Genomic DNA, 23,002 nt, shown 5'->3' with positions numbered 1-23,002 from the left:
ATAAAATCCTAGCTCCACCCTGCATGTAGGTATTACTTTTTGTGCACTTATACATGACATGCACATAAAATGGCACAAGAAGGGTACTTATATAAGTTATATGCACACAAATGGTACATGGAAATAGTAAGGATAGTTTTGACAACGAAAATGATTTTTCATTTCTAAATCAGTATTTTGGTAAAAAAAAAAAAAAAAAAAAAATCTTTTCCCGATGACTTCTTTAACTCCATCAAATAGTAATAATAAAAGAAAAAATAATAATAATAATAATAATAATGGCCTTTTACTGTTCATTTTGGGCCTTTAATGGTGCGATGTATTTTTAATAAAAATCCAAAGAGAGAAAAACAGTTGGATTCCTTAATTTCTAACGTGGGGAATCTCATCGACTAGTCAATGACAACATTAAAGGCCCAAAATGAACAGTAAAGGCCATAATTTCAAAGTTATTACATTCCCCAAGTCCACAACCACGACAGACAAATCAAGCCTATATATATTTAAATCCCAACATGTTACTACATAGTAATCCAACAACAACAAAAAAAAAAAAAAAAAAAAAAAAAGGCCCTGAAAATGTCGTCCCAAGAGATCATCGCCAGCCAAAGAGAAAACGCGGAGATATACCACGGCGACGACCTCTTCAAGGAGAAATCTCGCGAGCTGCTGGAGAGGTGCTCGCTGCCGAATGGGCTCCTGCCCTTAAACGACGTCGTTGAGGTGGGGTACAACGAGTCCACTGGCTTCGTGTGGCTGAAGCAGAAGAACAAGAAGCAGCACAAGTTCCGGAGCATCGACCGCAGCGTGACGTACGATACGGAGGTGACGGCGTTCATGGAGGACCGTCGGATGAAGAGAGTGACGGGTGTCAAGAGCAAGGAGCTCCTCATCTGGCTCACCGTCTCCGACATTTTCATCGACGACCCCTCCTCCGGGAAGATCACCTTCGCCACCCCAACCGGGTTTTCGCGAACGTTCCCAGTCTCGGCCTTTGAGGTTGATGATGAGAAGTAAAAAATTTAATCAATAAGATAGTGTCTCTGGCTCTCTTAAGTGTTTAGTTCAATAAAAACCGGTAGAGACTTAATTTTATCATTTTTCAGAAGTCTTTGTTTAGTGATAACTAAGAGAATGTGAAAGTTTGTAATGTCTCTTTTGAGGTTTAAACTATTTCAATTCCAGTGTTCTGTCACGAAGGAGTACTGTGTGATTTGACTCCAACTATAGTTATATTATTTTATTTAAAAAGTGGAGATAGACGAAAAAGATACTATAAACAAATCTGATATTTTGTAAACACCAACATTTTTTTCCTTTCGATTTGTTTTTCCATAAATAAAAATAAAAAATAAAAAAAGCCCACCTTGAATCCTCAACTCTTACTTTGGACTTTGGAACAATAAGAAGAATTATTTTAATAATTCCATTTCACTAATAATAATTAGGGGTGCTCATTTTATTTGTAAATTCAATCGGCACATTTTGGATTATTTTTAGTCCATCCATTTTTATTTTGGAGTGTATTCAATAGTAATTAAAATGTGATTTTTTTAAAGCAAAAACATTATATCATGCCAATTTCTGTTAGGTGCAAATAATTCTTTGAGGGAGTGTGTGAGTACCAATTAAGAAAAAAAAAAAAAATGTTAATATGTTAAATAAAAAAATTGTTTGGAGTTTGAAAAATAAAATTGCTAGCTCAAAAGGTCATTTAAAAGTTTGGAATGATTCCATAAAATGGAGTTTTGTGGCTGTGAAATTTTGTAGGATAAAAGAATGGAGTCAAAATTAAAATTAATAAAATTTTCTCAAAGTCTGAGGTAAACATGAAAATTTATTTTACATCATCTTTTTATTCCCAAACAAACCCATTTTTTATTTTTATTTAAAAAAAAAAAAAAAAAAAACCTATTTCATCATCAATCTCTCTCACACCCCTAAACCAGGGCCTTTTGAATGTGTTCACATGCAATGGCAAGAATAATTCTTTCATTTTGATTGGCCATCTCTCTATTTCACCTACCAAACCAGCAAACCCATTAAAAAAAAAAAAAAAAAAGCAAATCCATTTTATCATTAGAAAAGTACAAATGACTAGAAATTTTGGATGAATTTCTCAAGTTTATTGATTGTTCGTTTGGTAAGAAAGGTTGTCATAGATGGGTTTCTGTCTCTATATACGAGGGGTAGAACATAATTTCATAACAACAATAGAAGAGTATTTTGGAAATAAAAATATGATGTACAGTAAATTTCCATGTCCATGTCAGGTTTAGAGAAAATTCCATTAATTTGAAAATTTTGATTTTGACTCAATTCTTTTATTCTTTTAACCCCCCAAAACTTCATTTTTATGAAATTATTCCTAAAAGTTTTGGTTATTTAAATCCTAACAAATATTATCAAACACACTTTGGTACTTTGTTGCGCTACAAGAATAAAAAAAAATAATAATAATTAGCAAAAGTGGTTGCTAAACAGGACTTTAAATGTTTTATCACAATTTCACTTTGGGTAAAACAAAAATAAAAAATTTCTAACACTTTTTATAAAAACTTAATATTAGATTGAAATTTAATATTTCACAATTAAGACTACCATAAGATGGGATTAACTTAAAATTTTATGAATTTATTGGATCGGATTGGATTTTATTTTATGTTTAATCCGATCAATCAATGTGCACCACTGATTTTAATTGTTTGATTCGATTTCAAATTTTGAATCTTTTAATAATAGTGCAATCGGTTAAGTTCTGATACACCTCAAAATCGAATCAAACCAAAGTTTGTGTACCCTAGGTATTGTCTGACTGTTTAGAGTTAGCGAATTTATGAACCTCAATGTCACCCGAGAGTTGGTCTCAGTAAACTAGATTTCGTGTACAAGTCAACTAATCTAAACGTCCAGATCCACACACCCACCCACCCACCCACCCACAGACTAGCAGGAAGAACAACCCCTTGTTTCAATTAACCGGCGCCTATATTATTCGGAGTCTCTGCCCCACTTTCACTCTCTAAACATCTTTGCGCGCCTCCGCATTCCCGCGAATCAAACCCCCCCGCACAATTCTCTGTCTCTTCTCTCCCAAATTTCCCTCTCTAGATTCCTTTCATGTCTGATTCAAATTCTCTCGCTCTCCTCGTAGCTCTATCTATCTAACAACACTCTCTCTCTATAGATATATATATATATATATATATATATAAATTTTGAGGATCGCGGATCAAAAGCCCATACTTGCTCATAACTCGATCCGAGTATGTCGAAATCTTTACCTTACTCAATGAAAGATGTTCACTACGACAACGCCAAGTTTCGCCACCGATCGCTCCTCAAGGTCTGCTCAATCGATCTCTATTTTCTCTCTGTTAGATCGATAACTTTAATTGTGTTTGGTTGTTATAATGATATGCGGTTTTGTAAGATTTCAAATAGGCCATTGGTGTATATATATGTTAGAGTGTGTTTTGTGGAAATGAAGGGAAATTACTTGCGTTCAGCTGAATTGTATTTCATGTGAATGTTTTAGGAATGCTTAGCAAATATATTATATATGTTAGAACTATGCCTGTTTTATTGGAGAAGGGAAATTGTTTGAACAACATGTCAATTATAGAATTATTGTTTTTGATGTGTATAAGAGTTTTCTCTATTAACTTCATAGGTCTTTGGGTCTCACTCTAATTTTATATTATATGATTTTTGGTGTTTTTTGCTGTCAGAAGTTTTAAAAACCAAAAATAAAATAAACGGAAAAGAAAAAAGAACCATGCAAGTATTTGCAATGCACTGTAAGATGGAAATTTTCTAGATTTTATAAGCTGAAAACCCCATAATAAGCTCCTAGAGAAGCAATTAGGGACGCTACATTGAGTTAGACCATCCAACTATTTGCAAAGCACTGTAAGATGGAAAATTTCTAGACTTTATAAGCTGAAAAACCCATAATATGCTCCTAGAGAAGCAATTAGGGACTCTACATTGAGTTAGATGGTGAATTAATTATAGAAATTCCACTATAGATTCCTTGACAAAATGTATCATGTTTAAGCATTATAATTCAATTACTTAGGGCCCGTTTGGCTAATGTTTTTGCTTCGTGTTTTTGCTTTTGCTAGTGTGCTGTAGTGAAACAAAAGCACGAAGCATGTTTGGTAATATTTGTTGTCATTTGAATAGTACTGAAGCGCTTCCAAAATTGAGGCCAAAATCGGAAGCATAAAATGATGTTTTTGTTTGCTTCCGTACCGTAGCAAAACACTTTTAAAAAAAAAAAATTATTAATTTATTATTTTTTTTTCTTTCTAAAATAACATTTTCAACTAGGCATTCAATTTTTCAAACTTGCTACACTTTTTACCAAACATGCTTTCATGTTTTTACTTCCAAAAATCTTGCAACAAATTTACGTTACCAAACAAGCTTTGAAATAGTGTTAAACACACACTAAAGTAGAAACATTGCTTTTGCTTCGGGTCAAAGCACAAGCTCAAAGCAACTTTGGTTGCCAAACAGGCCCTTAGCTTTCTTTGCTGTTTTTAGAGAGGTAGCGAGGAAAAGAGACTTTAGCTCAAAATTGTCCATAAAAAAGGCTCTTTAGCATAAGGTAGTTATTTTACAATACTTCTCTTGGAACTTGGAAGATAGTTTTAGTATATCAATCTTCCAAATGCCCTAATAAAGATGTCCGGAGTTGTTTTGCTGATAGCACTGTTATACCAATGTTATTAATGGCAAAAACACAAGGCTGTTCATGTAGATCCTTTGCGCTCAATGTATGTCTCAATGTGTTGGCTAGGGGCATGTGGCATGCATATAAATGATCTTTGGGGATTTTGTAGAGGATGAGTGAAGCTCCATATGGGACACGTGGCCTTTTGACAAGGCCTTCATGTATCATTAGGACTTCCTCTTTAAAAATAAGCTAATTTTAGCGTAAATAATAAATATTGCAAGGAATGCCTCTCTGGGGATGAGACTTGTTGTGATAACATCATTTCCTTAGACAACTCTCGATAATGTATCCCAGAGTTGGGTGGCTAATGTTTATGATTTGAAAGACCTTCGAGTACTTCCTCTATACAGATAAGTCTCGAAGAAGAAAAAATGTTTTTGAGGTTGAGGACTAGATTTGACTGGCAGACATGTTGTTTGTCACCGTTATATATTGGCATTGATAGGAACGATTAGCATAGTGATAAGTACCAGATTTTTAACCACACTTATTTTTCATGTCTCGAGCCTCTAATACACATCTACTCTGACGTTGATGGTACATATTGCACTTCATTTTTGGGGCTTTTATACCCATAAAAGGTTTTATCAATCTATCTCATTCAATTCTCTCTTTTCTTTTATTTTTTCTTTTTTTTTTCGGAAGGTTCATTCGGTACTTATTTACCATATTCATTTTTGTGGATTTCAATTGCATGTTTTGCTGAGGGACGCGATCCCCTTTTGAATGCTTCTTTTATACAATCTTTACTTGTCAAAAAAATAAAAAATAAAAATTGCATGTTTTGCTGAAGGAACAAAAGCATGCGTAATTTTATTTCTCAGCCTGTTTTGTGTGTTAGGATAGGTATCAAACATACGGTCAATTATTTACAAGCATGTTTAAAGGAAGGTAAATAGAAACACATTATTATTCAATGTTATATGTTTGGCTCTTTATGATTTGCAGATTAGTGAGGAAAAGGAAACGAAAGGATAAAGAAAAGAAAAAAGATTTCCATCAGATTTTAACTCATCCTTGAAATGAAATTAGAAATAAAAATTTCTCCAAAATGGCTGGAAATAAGGAAAAAGAAAAGGAGCATGACTTGTAAATTAATTATTCCTCCCTTGCTTTTCCCTTATATTTTCTTTTTTTCTTCTTTTCTTCTTCCAGGGTAACCAAACAAAGGAAAAGAATTCCTTTTGCATTAATATCTTTTCTTTTCCCATCTCTAAATTCACGAACCAAATGGAGCCTCGGGTAGACTTCATTTATAAAATGTTTCATGGACTAAAAGATCTGTGAAGTTGCCATGTAAATTATGTAATACACCATTATGGACACTTCATATCATTTCACACTATAGAAGAGGAGATGTCCAAAAATTGGGGCAGCTTTTTCTATACTCTTGTTTCTTTTTTCCTAGTTGGTTAAACACAACCCCAACACACCCCCCCACCCCCCCCCCCCCCCCCAAAAAAAAATGGCATCCGGTCTAAGTTCTTATCCACTTGAGCCAACCCCTTGGGGTTTATACTCTTGTTATTTTATTGATTCCCCTCCTCTGAGAAGTATCTTCTTAAATCTTGAACCCCTTATATGCTATATTTATGCTTGTTTATATCTTCCAGAGCGCAGATTTCTGCTTTGAATAGATTGTAAGTTGATATCTTCTTTCTGCAGGCGATTACTCAGACTTTGCTCACCACAAATGTGAAGAATCGCTATATGAAATGTAGTACAGGAAGGTTTTTGGTGTTATTAATGATTGGTGGTTTAGCATATCTTATGCTAACCCGCACGAGCCCCATCCATTCTGTTTCTGATGGTCTAGCACAAGATATTGGGACAAAGGATGGAGATAAGCTCATGACGGGCGGTGGCAGCAGATTTGGCAGATTTTGGAGAAAACCACCAAGGCTTCCTCCTCGGTTAACGCCTGATGAAATTGGCAGTAATAATAATTCCATTCATGATCCTGAGAAGCTAAATGAAGCTCCTAAATGGATAGCTAGGCAACAAAGTGTTAAGAAGGCATTTATCCATGCATGGTCTGGCTATAAGAACTATGCAATGGGTTATGACGAGCTTATGCCACTGAGCCAGAGGGGAGTAGATGGCTTGGGAGGTCTAGGTGCTACTGTTGTGGATGCTCTTGACACGGCCATGATAATGGGACTTGATGACGTTGTTTCTGATGCAGGTTCATGGATTGAAACTCACCTTCCAGATAGGTTTAGTCAGAAAGGCCAAGTTAATTTATTTGAAACTACCATCCGTGTTCTTGGTGGTCTTCTAAGTGCTTATCATTTAAGTGGGGGAGAACAAGGGAAAATTCCAATAAACAAGGGCCCTAAACCAGTTCTCTATCTTGAAATTGCTAGGAACTTGGCTGATCGTCTGCTAACTGCTTTTACTTCAAGTCCAACTGCTATTCCCTTCAGCGACGTTGTTTTGCGTGACCGCTCTGCACATCCTGCTCCTGGTGGACTGAGTAGCACTTCAGAAGTTTCCACTTTACAGCTTGAGTTCAACTATCTCAGTTCTCTTACTGGTGATCCCAAATACAGTTCAGAATCTATGAAGGTTTTGGAGCATTTGAAGACTCTCCAAAAGGTGGAAGGATTGACTCCTATTTACATAAGGTATAACTTTAGCATTTAAAGTTTTTCATAATTAATTTATACACTTGTACCCCAGTTTTCTTGGACATGAAGTATCTTCCCTTTATTCATTCTACCCTTGAACTGCTACAATTAGGGGTGGCAAAATCCTTCCTGACCCACAAATCCGCCAGCTTTTTAAAGGATTCGGGTGAACCATTTTAAAATGCGGGACAAAAATGAATTTTGCCTAGCTACAATGTTGCTTCAGTTTAATGGCTTTTTTGCCCCTAGAATTTTATTTATTTATTTATTATTGTTATTATTTTGTTTTTTGGTGGTCACAGTACCCTGGTAATGTGGATGGCCATGGGGTCTCATCAAGGATTATTAACTATTCATTGATAGATGGTAGGGATGGTCACAGGCTGTGCCGCCTTGGGGTAGACATTAGCCCAACGGTTCACTCAGCCCAGCCATGCCCAGGCTTGGGCATGGTTTATAGGCCTTTTTTTATAGTGCTGCCCTGTAGTTAAGGGGTTGGGGAAGAGTGGTTCTCCATGCTCGACCTTGGTATCCATGCAGGAACTGATTATTTTAATGTTGAAACCATCTATCACTGGGTGATGATGAATGGGTGTAAATTACAGTTGGTTAACGCCAATATCATTAGCATCTTTATAATGGTGAGATATTATCTAGATTTTTTTCTTGTTGATATAATTTTTCCTCAATCTATAATCATCAGTACAACACCAAAGATTTGGGATTGAGGCTTTGTTGATATGACTTTAATTCGGAAGTATCACGTTTCGTGAGTGGTATTAACTTGTGTATTTATATTGTTTGGATACTTGCTTTTTTTGTTCTATTTTCTTCTAATTAATTTTTAACTTTTTGTATATAAATTAGATTTTTGGTTAATGTGGGTTTATCATGGCTATTAATTGGTATCTCCTTGTGATTGCAGCCCTCACTCTGGTGAATTTAGTGGAGAAAATATCAGATTGGGATCTCGTGGTGACAGCTACTATGAGTACCTTATAAAAGTATGGCTTCAGAATCGAGAAAGCAATTGGACGTACTTATATCATATGTATGAGGAAGCAATGAAGGGTGTCAAGCACCTTCTAGTTCGGAAATCTATCCCAAATGGATTGGTTTTTGTGGGCGAATTACCTTATGGGCCTAGTGGTGCTTTTAGTCCTAAAATGGATCACCTGGTATGTGCTACTTAATTTGTATGTCATCCCCAAGCTGATCAATTACCAAAATATCCCATGGTTACTTGATACACACTAAGAAGTTGGGAGATTAACAAAACAGTTAACACTAATTGGGTTTTTTTTACTGGTTTTCCACTTTGATCAACATGGCATCATTAAATCCTCATATATCCTAGTTCTTGCAATATGAATAATTGTGTTTTCATCAGCAAAACTTCTAGTGCTGTACAAATTTTTATATTATATTTGATAAATTCAACAATGTGCTTACCAGATCTTATGAACTCTTCCAACACCCCCGTCCCCTTTGCTAATATGTAGATTTTGTATACATCATGCTATAGCTTTGCAAAATTTTAGATTTTTAAAAAATGAAGCTGCTGCAGAATTTTTTGTTGGACATCTGAGAACAAAGTTTGTGTGCTAGAAACATATTCCAAGTATTTTAACTGAGCGCTGTGGGCTATTTATACAAAAGCATCTCTTGACTGGGTGAATTTATCAACAAAATAGAAAAGAAAAAGGGAAGCTGGCTGCACATAATTGAGATTCTCTGCCTCTCTTAATGTGTTAAGTTATAGTTATCGAGTTAAATGTGATAATATACACTTTGAAATGGATGGTTCCTTTATCCTTCCTTTACTTCCGCACAGATTTAAAAATCTACATTATAGAACTTTCCACATGAATCATATTTTTGGAGCTTGAAGTCAGATTTTAGTTTGTGATGTTCTTGGTACCATTTTACTGACTGATGTGAGGAAGCGGCCGGCATGTTGAAACAGAAATTTTTTTTGTTTTAAATGCATAGAATATGTAATTACATAATTTACATGTGTATTTGCACAATAATTTAAAGCATCAAGTTCATGTTGTGATGTTGTTGCTTGCTGGTAAAAGCAACCATTTTTTCAATGGAATAAACATGGATAAGCTCATCTTTGGTCTCTCAGTCTCCTTATCCAAGTTCTTGTTGAACAAGAATTTTAATGCCCTGTACAGGTTTGTTTCCTGCCTGGTACTCTTGCGCTTGGTGCCACCAAAGGCATTACAAAGGAAAAGGCTATGAAAAACAATTTGCTCACCTTTGAAGACTTGGAAAATTTGAAGCTTGCAGAAGATCTGGCTAAGACATGCTTTGAGATGTATTCAGTCACTTCTACTGGTCTTGCACCAGAAATTGTGTATTTCAATATGGAGGTTTGTTGGATTATAGTCTAAATCTTGAAATCAATGTTCCATACAGCAATTATGTTTACTCTCTGAACCAGGCTATTGTATTGTTTGTCTACTTGTATTTTGAACTGTCTTCTTGCATTTCCTATTGTCTATGGGGAATAGAGATTTGATATCTGGTTTTAATTTAAGCAGGAAAACCCTGAAGGAGGTCTTGATGGTGGAAACAAGAGTTCGAAATATGTAAATGATATAATAATCAAACCTGCTGATCGTCACAATCTTCTGCGTCCTGAAACTGTTGAATCATTGTTTGTTTTATATCGCATTACAGAAGATCCAAAGTATGCTCCGAAATTTTTTCAGCATTCAGTTTTTCCTGTATTTTTCTCTACATGTTTTCTTCAGTGATGTTTCTAATATTTTGCCATTCGTTTCGACTTTTTTGTAATGTACTCCTGTAGATATCGTGAATGGGGTTGGGAGATTTTTGAGGCATTTGAGAAATACACAAAGATTGATTCGGGGGGTTACAGTTCTCTAGATGATGTCACCACACTTCCTCCACAAAGAAGAGATAAGATGGAGACCTTCTTCTTGGGCGAAACACTGAAGTATTTATATTTGCTGTTTGGGGATAGTACAGTAATTCCTTTGGATGAGTTTGTTTTTAACACGGAAGCTCATCCTTTTCCTATTAAAGTCTCTGCTAGGAGGGAATAAATACTGCAGCCGAAGTGCAGTACGAGTTAAAGCATGTAAGAACTAAGTTGCATGTCAGTGAGCACAGATTGAATTACTGGTGTACATTTTATATGGGTCCTATTATCACATCGGAAAAGGAAATTTGGCCATGACATTTGAAGTATTAAGGGCAGCTCAACTTGATTTTTCCTGGTGATGTGCATCAGTGTTTTTATCTGCATCCTTGCGTATCACATTGAAGACCTAGGAGGGAAATTTTGGGAATTCTCTAGCTGTATTGTTGCTCACAAGATTAGGATTCATGACCATCTTGCAATATTTATTTCTTTAAGTAGATACAGTCATATGATTGGACAGAGTTTTTCCTCCTGTAATCTGTTGAAGGCATCCATATTTAATTGATTTCCCCAGTTGTCCAATACCTTTTATTGATTCGGAGAACCAATTTTGATAAATTGATGTATGCTACTTTTGTTAGAATATCATAATATACAAATGCATCAAAGCTACAAGCTATCTGCCTGTCTACAATGTATGCTTTCAATAACAATTAGGTCATGTCACAATCTGGACTTCCACACTCGTTGTGAAGGAGAAACAGATGATCCCCATCCCGGATTACACTTAAGTCATCTATTTCTGCATTCTCTGCACTTACAACTTTTGTAGGATTGTAGCCTCCAAATTTTTTACCTGCAGTTCCACAAGGTGCAGGATGATGGCATAAATAAAGCATTAAGAAAGGAACATGCTTTGTTGCTGAAACATTACATCCAATTTGTATTCAAGGTTTGGATTTGTTAACATGTTGGCTTTTCATTTTCATTTCTACTTGAATCTATTCTAATGATAATGAAACTAATTAATTCAAAATTTTCAGGTTTATTATTGAAGTCAAACAAAGCTTACCGGCAATCTTGAATAGCTCTTCTAGTGAATCAGGTAGGACTATCAGCTTCCCCAACTGCTTTTGTGATGTATTGTTCTTTTGAAACTTCATGTGAATGGTGACTCTCCTCTTGGTTAATTTTGTAAATTCTCTATTAGTTGGACAGTTAGAATTGCTTGAGCTCAAGGATGTGACTACGTTTCTAGAACAAGATTTGGAACAATTGGGGCCTCTATTTCTTGTAGGTTTGAATTGACCTTTCCTGGTGTTTTCAGCTGTTTCTGGCCCAATAAAATCTATTTTGTGTTCATTTAATATACTTCCTTTTTCATAACCTAACAAAAGGTCATATAACCTTTTGTTTCCTTGCTGCTCAGCTAAAGCTTTCGGTGTCCACCCCCGCACATCTGGTTTATTCACATTTGCTCCTCTTTCCAGCAGAGCCCTAACCATTTCAAGATGCCCCTTACGAACGGCAACGTGAAGAGCTGTTTGGCCATCCTCAGCTGTCGAATTTACATCCACTTCATTTCTAGTAGAAGCATGAGCTTTTCCTTTTTCATTCTCTGTGGCGACTGAACTAAGGAAATCTAAGTCCCTTTCTTCCGATATCAATGGATCTCCATGTGGATGATCTTGGTATACATCATGAGAATAGCTTTCTCCTTTCGGTCCTCCGTCGAACCACTCACTGAGGGACAAATATGGATCTGTTTGTTGGTCCACAAAGCCAAAGCTTTCCAGTTCTTTCAGTCTCTGTTCATGGTGAACAGGGAAAATCAACTAATGTTGCAAATTAGAGGAAGGGTACAGCCATTGAAATATATCTTACTTAATTTCATCTTAAATATACCTGGAAAAGATTGTTCATAATAATGTATCCGTCTTCTGTATTTGCCTGAATAATCTTCATCAGTGTTTTTCTGTTCAGCCGTAATATTTGAGAAATATCAGTAGTTCGAACAGTGAATGGCTGTGGCCTATAGCATAGAACCCCTATTTCTCCTACCATGTCCCCTGCCACAGCCTTCTCAAAAATCTGTACAGTAAATGAGGGAATGTGAAGTTAGATTTACTGCGTGCTTTTTTTGTGATAACGAGTAGTATAATATTGGAAGTACATACTTGGTCACGCCCATTAATAAGTGTAATCAAATCCTGCCACCACAAATCATTCCCGAACCAGAGGTGTTAGAGATAAAGCACTGTTGAGGATTTAAATAACTTTGTGACAGAAATTTTAAACTCACCACTGCTCCTGATACCAGTATGTAAAGATCTGTTGGAGTCTCATTCTGTAGAATCACATCTTCCTTGGGTGGGAAATACTCAGCTTCCATTTCAGAAACCTTTTATAAAAGAAATATGGTATTGGTTTTTGAGAAGACCACACAACGTTACATATAAAAGAACACCAGAATTTATGGGTTTGCTCTATGTCTTTTGCTTTTTGATTGCTCTGTAAAAATTACATTTTTTGCTTACAAACAGAGAAAAGAGAAACAAGAGAGGAAAGGAAAATACCAATTGAAAAAGGAAATCGTGAGAAACACCTTGGAAAAGACGGACATTTTGAACAATAGGGGAGAAGAGATAGTGTGCAATGCTTGAACGAATGGCTTTTGGCAGACCATTCAATGTTTCTTGCTGCTTCAATCCATCTGTTTTGAACTTGAGACATATATGAGACAAAATTTGATCCTGTATGCAAGAAGGCAACTGATTTCTTGCTGCAAATTCTGAAGCAGCTCTGATTGAGTCCCTCTACACAGAAGCACAAGAAAGTTTTTCGACAATAGCACCCACAAGTTTGGAAAAGAAAAGACATTTCATAAGAAAATAAATTTAAATCTACTTAACTGATGGCAAAATTCAGATGCTTAAAATAATTCCGGAAAAAGAATGATTAATTTAATTGTAATATGTAGTATGCACAAATATTTCCTGGTATTTTGTTTTAGTTGGCTGGTTTCGAGTTTGAAAATTTTCATATAGAACTGTCAAAATGTAGAGAGATGATGTCTTGCTGAAAATTTTCTAGTTTTCACAGTGGCGGGAAATTTAGTAGTAGCTGTTGATTGGGACTTGGGCCTATTCTGCTCCATTTAAAATCCTTTTAATCTGTCATTTTTCTAATAGGAACTTTTCTCTTTCTTTTTTTATGAATATACAGGTACTTTTTGGAACAATGTAAAAACCTTGATAAAGTACGTACAAAATTTCTGGTGCGGCTGGTCCAGTGAACTACGAGATTTGTCATGTTCCCAATGAGGTAAGCTGTCAATCCCAAGTTGAATAGCATGTAAAATATATCAAACAACATCTCTCTTGTGTTCTCAGCATGCAAGTCCCCGTAACCAGTTGTAGTTAATGTTGTGATAGACCAGTACATTGCAGTTACGTATCTGTCCCAAATGCGAAAATCTTTGAAATTTGGATAGACCGCACCAATCCAGGTTCGTTTTGGATCCGGATATCTGTCTGCAATCAAATAGTTAAAGCATCCAGCACAGTGTACTGCAAACAGAGTTACCTGAAATCAAACAGAAAGGAGAGCAACACATTTTTTTAATGCTAATATATGCTGGACATGATTTTATAGAGGAGCAAAATGAGGTTTTGCAATGGCATACAGAGATGAGCTTTGTGCACCGAATCCAGAAATAGTTGAACCTAATGTCTTTCTCAAGTCTGCAGGAAATCAAACCAGCTTGGTGAATATTATGGTTCTTCCCATGTAACTACTTAAACTCCTGAAGAAAACCAAAGACATTTAGAGTTTGGTGGTGGACCTTGCAAACAAGGAGCTGACTCGTCTGAGACGCCAGAGTCTGAGCATGTTGAGTAATTTAAAACCAAGTCCGCTGCAATGATCTGTGAACATGAGGCTGAGTGATTGAAATGGCACTGTTGAACAGACATCGAAAATAAACCAGGTCATAATGTACCTGTAAGTGGGAATAAGTAATATGAAGTTCAGTGATTGCTACGGGAATAGAACTGAATAGCCCATTGATTCTAATCAGTTTTAAGTAAAGAGTGTGATGAAATTCTGCATATTGACCTGATTGCGATTTTCTTGGGATCATCAACAAGAAGGTATGATTGGTTATCGAGGTATGCCACAAAGAAGGTGAGAATAATGTCAATGGCAAAGAAGCCGTTGACAATGTTGTCAATCACAAAAAGTGCATCTTGTTTGCAAGTCAAAAATGCAAACTCAAATGGGCAGATCCAGGCTGAGTAAATGACTAGAATAACCAGCAACATCTGCCAAGCCCTGAAATGAAGAATCAAAAATAAGGAACAGTGGTGGTTTATTGAACAATTCATGAGTAAGCAGGGGCAAGGGTCATCACCTGTAACGGGGATTGAATGGAGAAATGATGTATTTTCGAAGTATAGTTGCTTGGTTGATTCTGGCTCCTAGGGATGGAATTAGGAGGAGATCACTGGAGAAGAAGTTGATATGGGTTCCAATATTTGCACGGAACTCTTCGACGCAGAACCTTTGGAAGAAGTTCTTTGCACAAGAGAACGACATTCTATGGGTTTGAATTACTCAAAGCGTACAGTAGAAGCTGTTAAACATTTTGCTGGGGTTAAGTTGCTTTGGAGGGCTTATATATAGGAAAAGTGTTGGTTGTTGACACGGGTAAAGGCTCTTTTTTCTACTTTTCTTTTAATACGCTTGCAACGTAGTTGGAAGGATTATGCAACTCATGCATCATTTAAGGGTAAAAAGGATATAGAATGAAAAAGTTGAAAAGGGATTTTTCCATTGTGTTTGAACAAGAAGTGAAAAACAAAAGCGGGACAAGTTGCAGATAGAAAAACGTGACGGGGTAGAGCACTTGAAATGGCAGACGTGGATTTCTGTAATGCAGTTGCAGAGATGGAAATCTGTGTGCGTAAGAGAGAGAGAGAGAGAGAGAGAGAGAGAGAGAGAGAGAAATGGTGATGGTGGAGGTGTTGGTGTTGGTGGGAGCTCCATCATCAATGAATGTTGGGGTGATTGATATATAGATGGGTCTTTTGAAGGATGGATTTGAGTGAAAATGTTTTGGTGTGTTCATATCAGGAGTATAGGAATGGAGCAGACAGCCGTAGTAGATTTCGGAAGGGGTCTGTTTTATGGATGCCACGTGGACCAATAGGAGCTTGTTTTAGAGGAGTGACGCGCTGCAAAGCCTCCCCCAACAACTCAATTTCATCTCTCTCTCCCAACTCCCAAGGACCAGAGAGATTAATTGTTTATGCAAGGGCAAGCAGAACCATACGTGTGAAAATGGATTCCCTCCATATATCCAACCGTCTCTCTCTGTGTGCGGATATGCATCGACTCATCTCCAATTAGCGGACGCGTGGTATGGTTGTGAATATTTGCGGACTTTCTGTTTATTACTTGAATGATGTTGATAACATATTTAGGACCCCTTCTAAGATGGCCGGGCATTGTTACTATTCACAGCTCTCTCGTGGAGTCCACTAGTCAGGTGGGTCCCACAAGAAGGTTGTGAGTAGTGATAATGTTGAGAGTCCTTAAGAATTCAATTTTTTTATATTTAGTGCTTCTCCACTTCAAAATTTGCCGTGAAATTCTGAATTGTTCCTTAACGTTATGTTATGAGTCTGATGACCCATTCCAAATTAGATTAACTTTAATAGCCTCACTTTATCTGCATATGGACGACCCAGTGAAGATTAAACCCACATATGTGAGTATTATAATTATTACATTATACATGCTGATTTCTTCTTGGAAGCATTGTTATATTGTATGATTTCAATATTTAAAGTCACGTGCTTCACATGTGCAGCCGGCAGAAGCAGAATCAAATTTAGTTCCAACTACTTGAGTCTACCCCCCCTCTCTCTCTCTCCCTCTCCCTCTAATTGCGAGTTGGGGAAAAAAGGGATGGATGGCTTTGGACCTCAGTATCGGTAGGGCCTACTCATGAGGCCCGTGAGACATCCTACGCTTTGGGAGAGTTATATGATATGGACAACTCTCTCTATGTATGTGTGTATAAACATATATATATATATATATATATATATATATAATATTATATTAATTATAAAGTATGTGGGTTAAGCGTTTTGTATAACCACCACACAGGAAAAGGCTCCATATGTTCATGAATAGTCAAGTAAACCAAGAAAGTCGTTTATACTCATCCCTAATAAAATCACCTGAAATTTTTGCATACTTCTAGATTACATGGTCTTGATACGTAAATAAATGTGTTAATTTTATATAAATTTTTACTTAACATATCATATTGTGATTGGTCGAATTGTATAATTTCAGTGTAATAATTTTTTATAAATTATAAGAGGACGAAGAAGATGATGATATGTGGAACCAAATTTATACTAATGAAATAGAAACTTTCTTAAAATATATATAATAGTATAATTAATTAGTATCCCACTAAAGATAAGAAACAAAAGGTACACGTAGCATTCTTCATGTAATTCACAAATTGTGGACTTTATAGCGATTTATGGTGAGATCATGATTAGATAATTGAAGGAAAGTTGAGAGGAATCGCACATACGCTATTGTGATTATATTGATTTTAGAGGTCACAAAAAGTGAATTTTTTAGACGGCTAGAGTGCCGTCTCTAACTAACTCACTCATGAATCATGACCAAAATGTTACTTTAAGACTCGCAACAATATTCTTGTGATCGTTTAATCATCTCAACCATATCATCATCATATTGTTGGCCTTTTCTTCTTAGACACATGTTTTATATCCAATGATCAAGAAAGAAAATAATAATAATAATAATAATAATAATCCGTGATTGAAAGGATGGCCACGTGGCGAAAAAGTAGTTGTCATCGTCCGAAAAATGGTGGTCCTCTTCCATGAAACTTCTACTTCTCCAATCTTTGTGGTCCTTAATTTGATTTGCATGATAATTTTATGCTTCCCTAGCTAACATAAAAAAATAATAATAAATAAAAAAATTTATATTCCAAACAATTTACTACATTTAGGCCTTTTGATAGTGATGGATTGAGCAAACTCATTTTTGCCACCCTAATAGAGACTCGATTATTTAGCATCTATGCTTTGGAAATTGGTATTTTCCAATCAATCATTAGATTTTTACTTAGATTGGACTATTAGAGTATTAGTGGTTGAGATGAATTCGAAAGGATAATGTCATTTCAAAGTTAGGAGCATGACTTCTAGAAATAATTTGGAGAAAAGTTAATATGAACAAGGACAAATCCCGTTCCAATAACTGAAGAAACGAGTTCACGGTATAGAGTGTGTTCATCATAAACTTATTGAATGGCTCTCCATCCATCCATGTGCTTGCACAAGTGGGTTTTGCTTAACAGAAGGGACCATTCATAGAGGACATGCCTTTTTAAGGAGGGTGGTTCACATATCACTTCCCATCAAACTACACATGATATTGCTTCTTGTTAGTTATCTTTTTGCCTTCGCCAACTCAATCAGTGGAGTATCTAAGGCTATGATTTTGGTGTCTGATGCAGAATCTTACTTCACTCCTTCCAACCTTGGTGGGTTAAGTATTCCTTAATATCTATAATTACATATTATTTTACTAACATATCTTATTAACTAACAAACCAAAATCAAAATCAATAGGCATTAACCCAAACAATATATATATATATATATATGTATGGTCTCTTCCGTTTTTAGGAAAGGTAAATGTTGTGAATGTTGTGAGAACGTGCGTTTACTTGAATTTTTGAGAAAAATAAAATTACAGTTTCAGTAACAATTCATAAGATGTAGCTATGATAATAATAGAGTAATAAAAAACATTCTAATGTGTGTATGTGTATGTGTGTATATATATAGTAGATGGGCCCGGGTCTTATAGAAGAATGTGATGATAGAGATATCATGTGGGATGTTACCTATGTGTTTGTATATATAACTATTTGAAAAATGTGTTAGCATTAATTTGGGTATTGCGAGGGAAGACTGAAGACTGGTCTAAATGGTATAAGCTTTCTTCTTCAAATGAAGAGGTTGAATATTCAAATCTTAAAAGGCATAATATATAATGAAGCGGTTACAGTTTATATAGGCAATAACGTTTATCAAGCTAGTTAGCTTTGTTCATGTTCCTACTTGAAAGATTTCTATTATAAATGATTCAACTGATAAGGGACACCCCTACAACTTGGAAGTGACTGGCCAGCAAAGACAAATGTTTTATGAACCAAGATTCTGCATTGCCCTTGATCCTAGGTTATGCATACAATATTAACGTGGCCAATTGTCTACATTATATTAATGATGCATGTTACATTATTAAAGTGTGGTTTTTTTTTTGGGTCATTTCATGGTCCACAACTTAATAATGGTTGGCAATGAAACTTATCCTTTCACTGAATTGATCAAAATTGGCTCTTAGGATTCTATCCAAATATCTCAGAAAATCGATCAACACGTGGTAACCAGATTAAGGCTTAAATGTGATTTTCAAGAATTTCCTAAAAATATTTTGGTAGGGTTAGATGGCATGGGTGAGGTTGAGATCAAAAGGAGAGAATATAAGTCCTTTCCACTTTGGGTAATGCTTCCATCTCATAATGAAATTGTGTTGTGAACTTTGGCTTTACATTCAAAAGAAACATTCTCTCTTTTCCAACCCAATTGATGGGTTGATTGAGTTTAATTTAGACAAGACAAATGAATGCAATCCATATATATATATATATATATATATATATTCATCCAATTTATTTGTATGGCTAAGGGTTGAAAATTTGAAGTTGAGTGGTCCTTCTTATTGAAAGTGCCAAACATGGCCTTGTGATTCTTTACACCTTAGGTTCTTTGCACTTTAGATTAGACAATGAAGTCCCGTCTCTTTTTGTCTTAGTTGTTCTGTGTTGTACGTGCCGTTTGGCTTTGGTTGTGTTTTATGGTCATGTTTTTTTGTAGATGCCGGGGCTTTTGTTGTAAAAAAAAAAAAAAAAAAAAAAAAAAAACTTGAATTATCTATTAGCTACAATTTTAAAATATATTGAATTATATATGAAGTTTAATCAAAGATAAAAGGTGGCATAAAGCAATTGGCAAAGCTGGTCATTTCATGTGTCCAATCCAAACATTGCCCGCTGACTATAATTTTTTTTTTCTTATTCATTAAGACCGAATGAATTTTGAGGAGAAAGCTCTGACTCTAAGGTGCCAAAAAGTAGGTTGCTTTGGAAATTATAGCCTAAAAGTCAAACCACTTTTATTTTTTTTTATTTTTTTTCGTCTCGGCCCATATTTTCAGTAGTGTGCAGAATCGAATTGTGGTCTTCTTTTAAACACTAGTTAATGTTTGGTATCCCCTTCGGATTACGTTCCCGGTCAAAAATTGCAGAAAAATTTAATTGTACCCGTTATATAGTATAACGAATATATCGAATCATTCGTATAATACATATATAAGCTATATGTAATAATGAACGATTTGATGCAGCTGTTGTACCATTCAACGGATGCAACCTAGTTTTTTATCAATTTTTGATAAATGTCATGTCCAACACAATAATTTTACATTATCAACAGATTTATTTCATTTCTATTGATGATTTATAAGTTATTGCTGATTCGAAAGTAATGTCAATACCAACCCAATAATGTTATTTCTGTTTTTTTTTTTAAATAATTATTATTATCCAAAAAAATATTAAACTAAGTATTTTTATACTGTTTAGATAACAACTTTATATCACTAATTCAGAAACAAAGTCTGTCGCGTTAATGGTACATGAGGTAAACGCATGATTTCTGATCCAGATTTTTTTATATTTTATTATATAATTCAATTTTTACTATATCTCTTTCAAACGCATAAAAAGTTGGTTTTATTTGATATAACTTTTGTCGTCTTGTAAGTCAAGTTGGTCTAATTTGATAAGATTATTATGTTTCCACAACATGTACCAGTTTTGAATGACGAGGGAGGCTTCAAATTAGTGACAAATGTGCAGTCTTTAGTATCATGTCACTGAATTTTTAAATTTTGAATAATAAACAATCTTTACATCTCAAAATGTCACGCTAAAGAAGGCAACATTATTCAAATAAAAATATCTTATTAGCAAGATTTTTATAGAAAATGGTTGATAAGTTTTTGACTTTGAGCACTTGTAAGTAACACCATAATGACTTTAGGCTTAAATTCAATATAACCAACTGCAATCCTCTTTGATTTACACTATATTTGCGCACTTGATACGTTACTTGGGATGTATAGTACACCTTTAAGTTTTAAGGATATATTTGTTTGAAAAATGATAAATGAACTATTTTTTTTTTTTTTTTCTTTTTTAAATTAAATGACTTTAAAGCCCCCTTTGAATCTCATAAGTTAAATCAAAGTAAATGATGTAGAGGTAAATTGCATTGATATTATACGAAGTTTGAGCAAATTGCACCGCTCATCGTTTATTACTTTGACTGTCCCTAAACTCGATCATCGACAGCTGAAAAGTGACTTTAAAAGTCAATAATGCCCTTATATTATAATAATATATTATATTGCATTTTATATAAGAGAGTGGCAAAATTATCATTTTATAAAATTTGGTCAACAAATCTGCTGAAGAAAAAAAACACTAAAAGTGTCGTGGAGCACACGTCAGGGAAGGTCAAAATATTAAACAATGAATAGTCTATCAGTGTGTAATTTGTCAAAATATCAATGAACATTAGTGTAATTTAAGCATAATGTATCACCTCCCTATTTATTCTTGAAAATTTATGACAGGATATTGTTAGAGAATATAAATATTTAAGGGATTTTTTTTTATAAGCTAAAAATAGAAATATTAAAGTTACACCATTTCACGAGCAGATGGTGTTGACAAGGCATCCCAACTACTCGCTCCATCCAAAAATAATTGTCCAGAACAATGTGACCAACAATTTGGCATCCCAAAGATGGAGTTCAGACTCACTGTGGATCAAAGAAAATCACACGTGAATAAATGTGTATGGGATATATAATATATTAAACTCATTGCCCTCTGTCCTCAAAAGCACAATGAAAATGCTGGAGGAAGCTTTTTCATATGGGAAATTATTGTTAATGTTATTGGATAGAACATAGCTCTAACTCTGTTGGAGCACCTTTTATTGAATCATCCCAACCAATCATATCTAAGTGTATTCCTTCTCCTGCAGAGAGAGAGAGAGAGAGAGAGAGAGAGAGAGAGTGTGTGTGTGGGTGTGTGTGTGTGTGTGTGTGTGTGTGGACTTGTTACAGATGGAGCTAGTGGGTTCTGGCGATGGATGCTCTGAGAGTACAATGCGATAAGAAGGCGTGCACTTAATTTAGATGGTGGAATTACTAGATAGAAAGAAGGATAGATGATTCATGGTTGTCTCTCTGACTCAGGTCTAATGAATATATGACACACCCAACTTGTAATTCTTGTACGAAAAGTTCTGAGATTTTTTTTTTCTGATCAAAGATCACTGTTTTGTGATTTCAAATATTTTCAAAAGAAAATTCACACACTACATGATGATAAGGATAATGATTGGAGACATTGGGTTTGACAGAACCACGTGAACAATGTGGTCCAATGTTCATTTGCCAAATGAAGTCAATGGCTCAAGTCAGATCCAAACGCATGAAATCTCAAGAGATTTCTACAATAAGACTCTGTGCGCGGGCGTGTGTTTTGCCAAATAACTCACACAATGTTCTCGTTAGACTCGAACTGACTCGAACTTTCTATCTTTCGCTTTAGAAGGAGAGGAGAGGATCTTAGTAGTTTTTAAGACAATGATTATACAAAACGCTCTTTCTTGCTGTTAATTAAGGAGTTCTATAACATATCAATAGTTACTATGCACATTTACCTTTTAACATGTTATCTATTTGCATCTTTATCTCTATCTTAACATGGTTCATGCCTCCTTTTCTGTCTAAATGTTTATCTATAACATGTTATACTTACATTTTATCTGTCTAATGTTATATATCTGACTAATGTTATCTATATAACATGTAATTCATGTGCATATTTATCTGCCTAATGTTCAGGAGCATTACCTTTGTGTCTTTTCCACTTGAAGAAGACATGAACCATGTTGCAAATGAAAACAGATTACTCAAATCAAAATGTAATGTGATTGTTCACAAACCAAGCAAAACTGAAGACAAAAGGCTTAAAGACTAAAAATAATAAGGGGTTTAAAACCAGGAAGGAAGAAACACTTCAAGCCCAAAATTCATTTAGTTGTGGATAACTCTTAGGATTACAAAAATTCAATATTCAACCAAATAGGAGATTCCATCTAGGTATATCCTATATTCAGATATATATGCGTGTCTGTCAGAAACTCAAAGGTTGCATCTGGCTTCAGATTCAAAACTTAACAATATCTACTAAGAGTAGTCCCAAAACCATCCTGGATAATAAATTATTAGGTCTTTAAATGCACTAGATCAGTATTTTTCCCTCTGAAAACTTGAATCATTAGTCAGTAGTCCTCCCTCCAGATACAATGTCCTAATAAAGCAACTCACTCGAGCCTATGTACTGACTAATTAAAACTAAGCTAACAAATCTTATTCCCTAATTAAGACTTTAGAACCTATGTACTGACTAATTAAATTAAGCAAACAAATCTTGTTCCCTAATTAAGCTTTTAGGCGCCA

At 35.1% G+C, this 23,002-nt stretch overlaps 3 protein-coding genes across 5 annotated transcripts; 2 read left to right on the top strand and 1 right to left on the bottom strand.

Annotated features, from left to right (window-relative positions):
- The first annotated feature begins 579 nt into the window (after window positions 1-579).
- Window positions 580-1,017, top strand: LOC132279624 (uncharacterized). The gene has a single exon (XM_059781650.1). It carries the CDS (start codon window positions 580-582, stop codon window positions 1,015-1,017), a length of 438 nt encoding a protein of 145 aa, XP_059637633.1.
- A 1,908-nt stretch (window positions 1,018-2,925) lies between these two features.
- LOC132311483 (mannosyl-oligosaccharide 1,2-alpha-mannosidase MNS3) lies at window positions 2,926-10,864 on the top strand. Its single transcript, XM_059809400.1, has 6 exons — window positions 2,926-3,346; window positions 6,410-7,371; window positions 8,300-8,552; window positions 9,558-9,755; window positions 9,927-10,075; window positions 10,196-10,864. The coding sequence occupies exons 1-6, from the start codon at window positions 3,269-3,271 to the stop codon at window positions 10,452-10,454; spliced, it is 1,899 nt and encodes a 632-aa protein (XP_059665383.1). The 5' UTR covers window positions 2,926-3,268; the 3' UTR covers window positions 10,455-10,864.
- A 113-nt stretch (window positions 10,865-10,977) lies between these two features.
- LOC132311468 (potassium channel KAT1-like) lies at window positions 10,978-15,641 on the bottom strand. Of its 3 annotated transcripts, XM_059809376.1 has the most exons (11): window positions 14,685-15,641; window positions 14,390-14,605; window positions 14,118-14,273; window positions 13,959-14,016; window positions 13,541-13,858; window positions 12,850-13,089; window positions 12,576-12,674; window positions 12,451-12,483; window positions 12,179-12,364; window positions 11,346-12,081; window positions 10,978-11,129 (listed from the first exon to the last, which is right to left on the bottom strand). In XM_059809376.1, exons 1-11 carry the CDS (start codon window positions 14,867-14,869, stop codon window positions 10,987-10,989), a joined length of 2,370 nt encoding a protein of 789 aa, XP_059665359.1. In that variant the 5' UTR covers window positions 14,870-15,641; the 3' UTR covers window positions 10,978-10,986. The 3 variants fall into 3 exon arrangements, with proteins under 3 accessions (XP_059665359.1, XP_059665362.1, XP_059665369.1); XM_059809379.1 differs by lacking the exon at window positions 14,685-15,641 and having other exon boundaries at window positions 14,118-14,232; window positions 14,390-14,558; XM_059809386.1 differs by lacking the exon at window positions 14,685-15,641 and having other exon boundaries at window positions 14,118-14,199; window positions 14,390-14,558.
- Between the last annotated feature and the right edge of the window lie 7,361 nt (window positions 15,642-23,002).

Source organism: Cornus florida, unplaced genomic scaffold (assembly GCF_030987335.1).
Source record: "Cornus florida cultivar Cherokee Brave unplaced genomic scaffold, ASM3098733v1 CherokeeBrave_3.0.0_Hap2_Chr01, whole genome shotgun sequence".
NCBI lineage: Eukaryota > Viridiplantae > Streptophyta > Magnoliopsida > Cornales > Cornaceae > Cornus > Cornus florida.
Note: the sequence above shows the minus strand (reverse complement) of the source record. Positions and strands in the feature narration are given on the sequence as shown.

Excerpts from the sequence above, each read along its gene's own strand:
- LOC132279624 (XM_059781650.1), top strand. The coding sequence starts at position 580 with ATGTCGTCCCAAGAGATCATCGCCAGCCAAAGAGAAAACGCGGAGATA.
- LOC132311483 (XM_059809400.1), top strand. The coding sequence starts at position 3,269 with ATGTCGAAATCTTTACCTTACTCAATGAAAGATGTTCACTACGACAAC. Across the intron at positions 8,553-9,557 it reads GTCCTAAAATGGATCACCTG|GTTTGTTTCCTGCCTGGTAC; the intron begins GTATGTGCTACT and ends TGCCCTGTACAG. Across the intron at positions 10,076-10,195 it reads CGCATTACAGAAGATCCAAA|ATATCGTGAATGGGGTTGGG; the intron begins GTATGCTCCGAA and ends GTACTCCTGTAG.
- LOC132311468 (XM_059809376.1), bottom strand. The coding sequence starts at position 14,869 with ATGTCGTTCTCTTGTGCAAAGAACTTCTTCCAAAGGTTCTGCGTCGAA. Across the intron at positions 14,017-14,117 it reads GTCAGCTCCTTGTTTGCAAG|ACTTGAGAAAGACATTAGGT; the intron begins GTCCACCACCAA and ends GATTTCCTGCAG. Across the intron at positions 12,365-12,450 it reads TTATTAATGGGCGTGACCAA|ATTTTTGAGAAGGCTGTGGC; the intron begins GTATGTACTTCC and ends TTTACTGTACAG.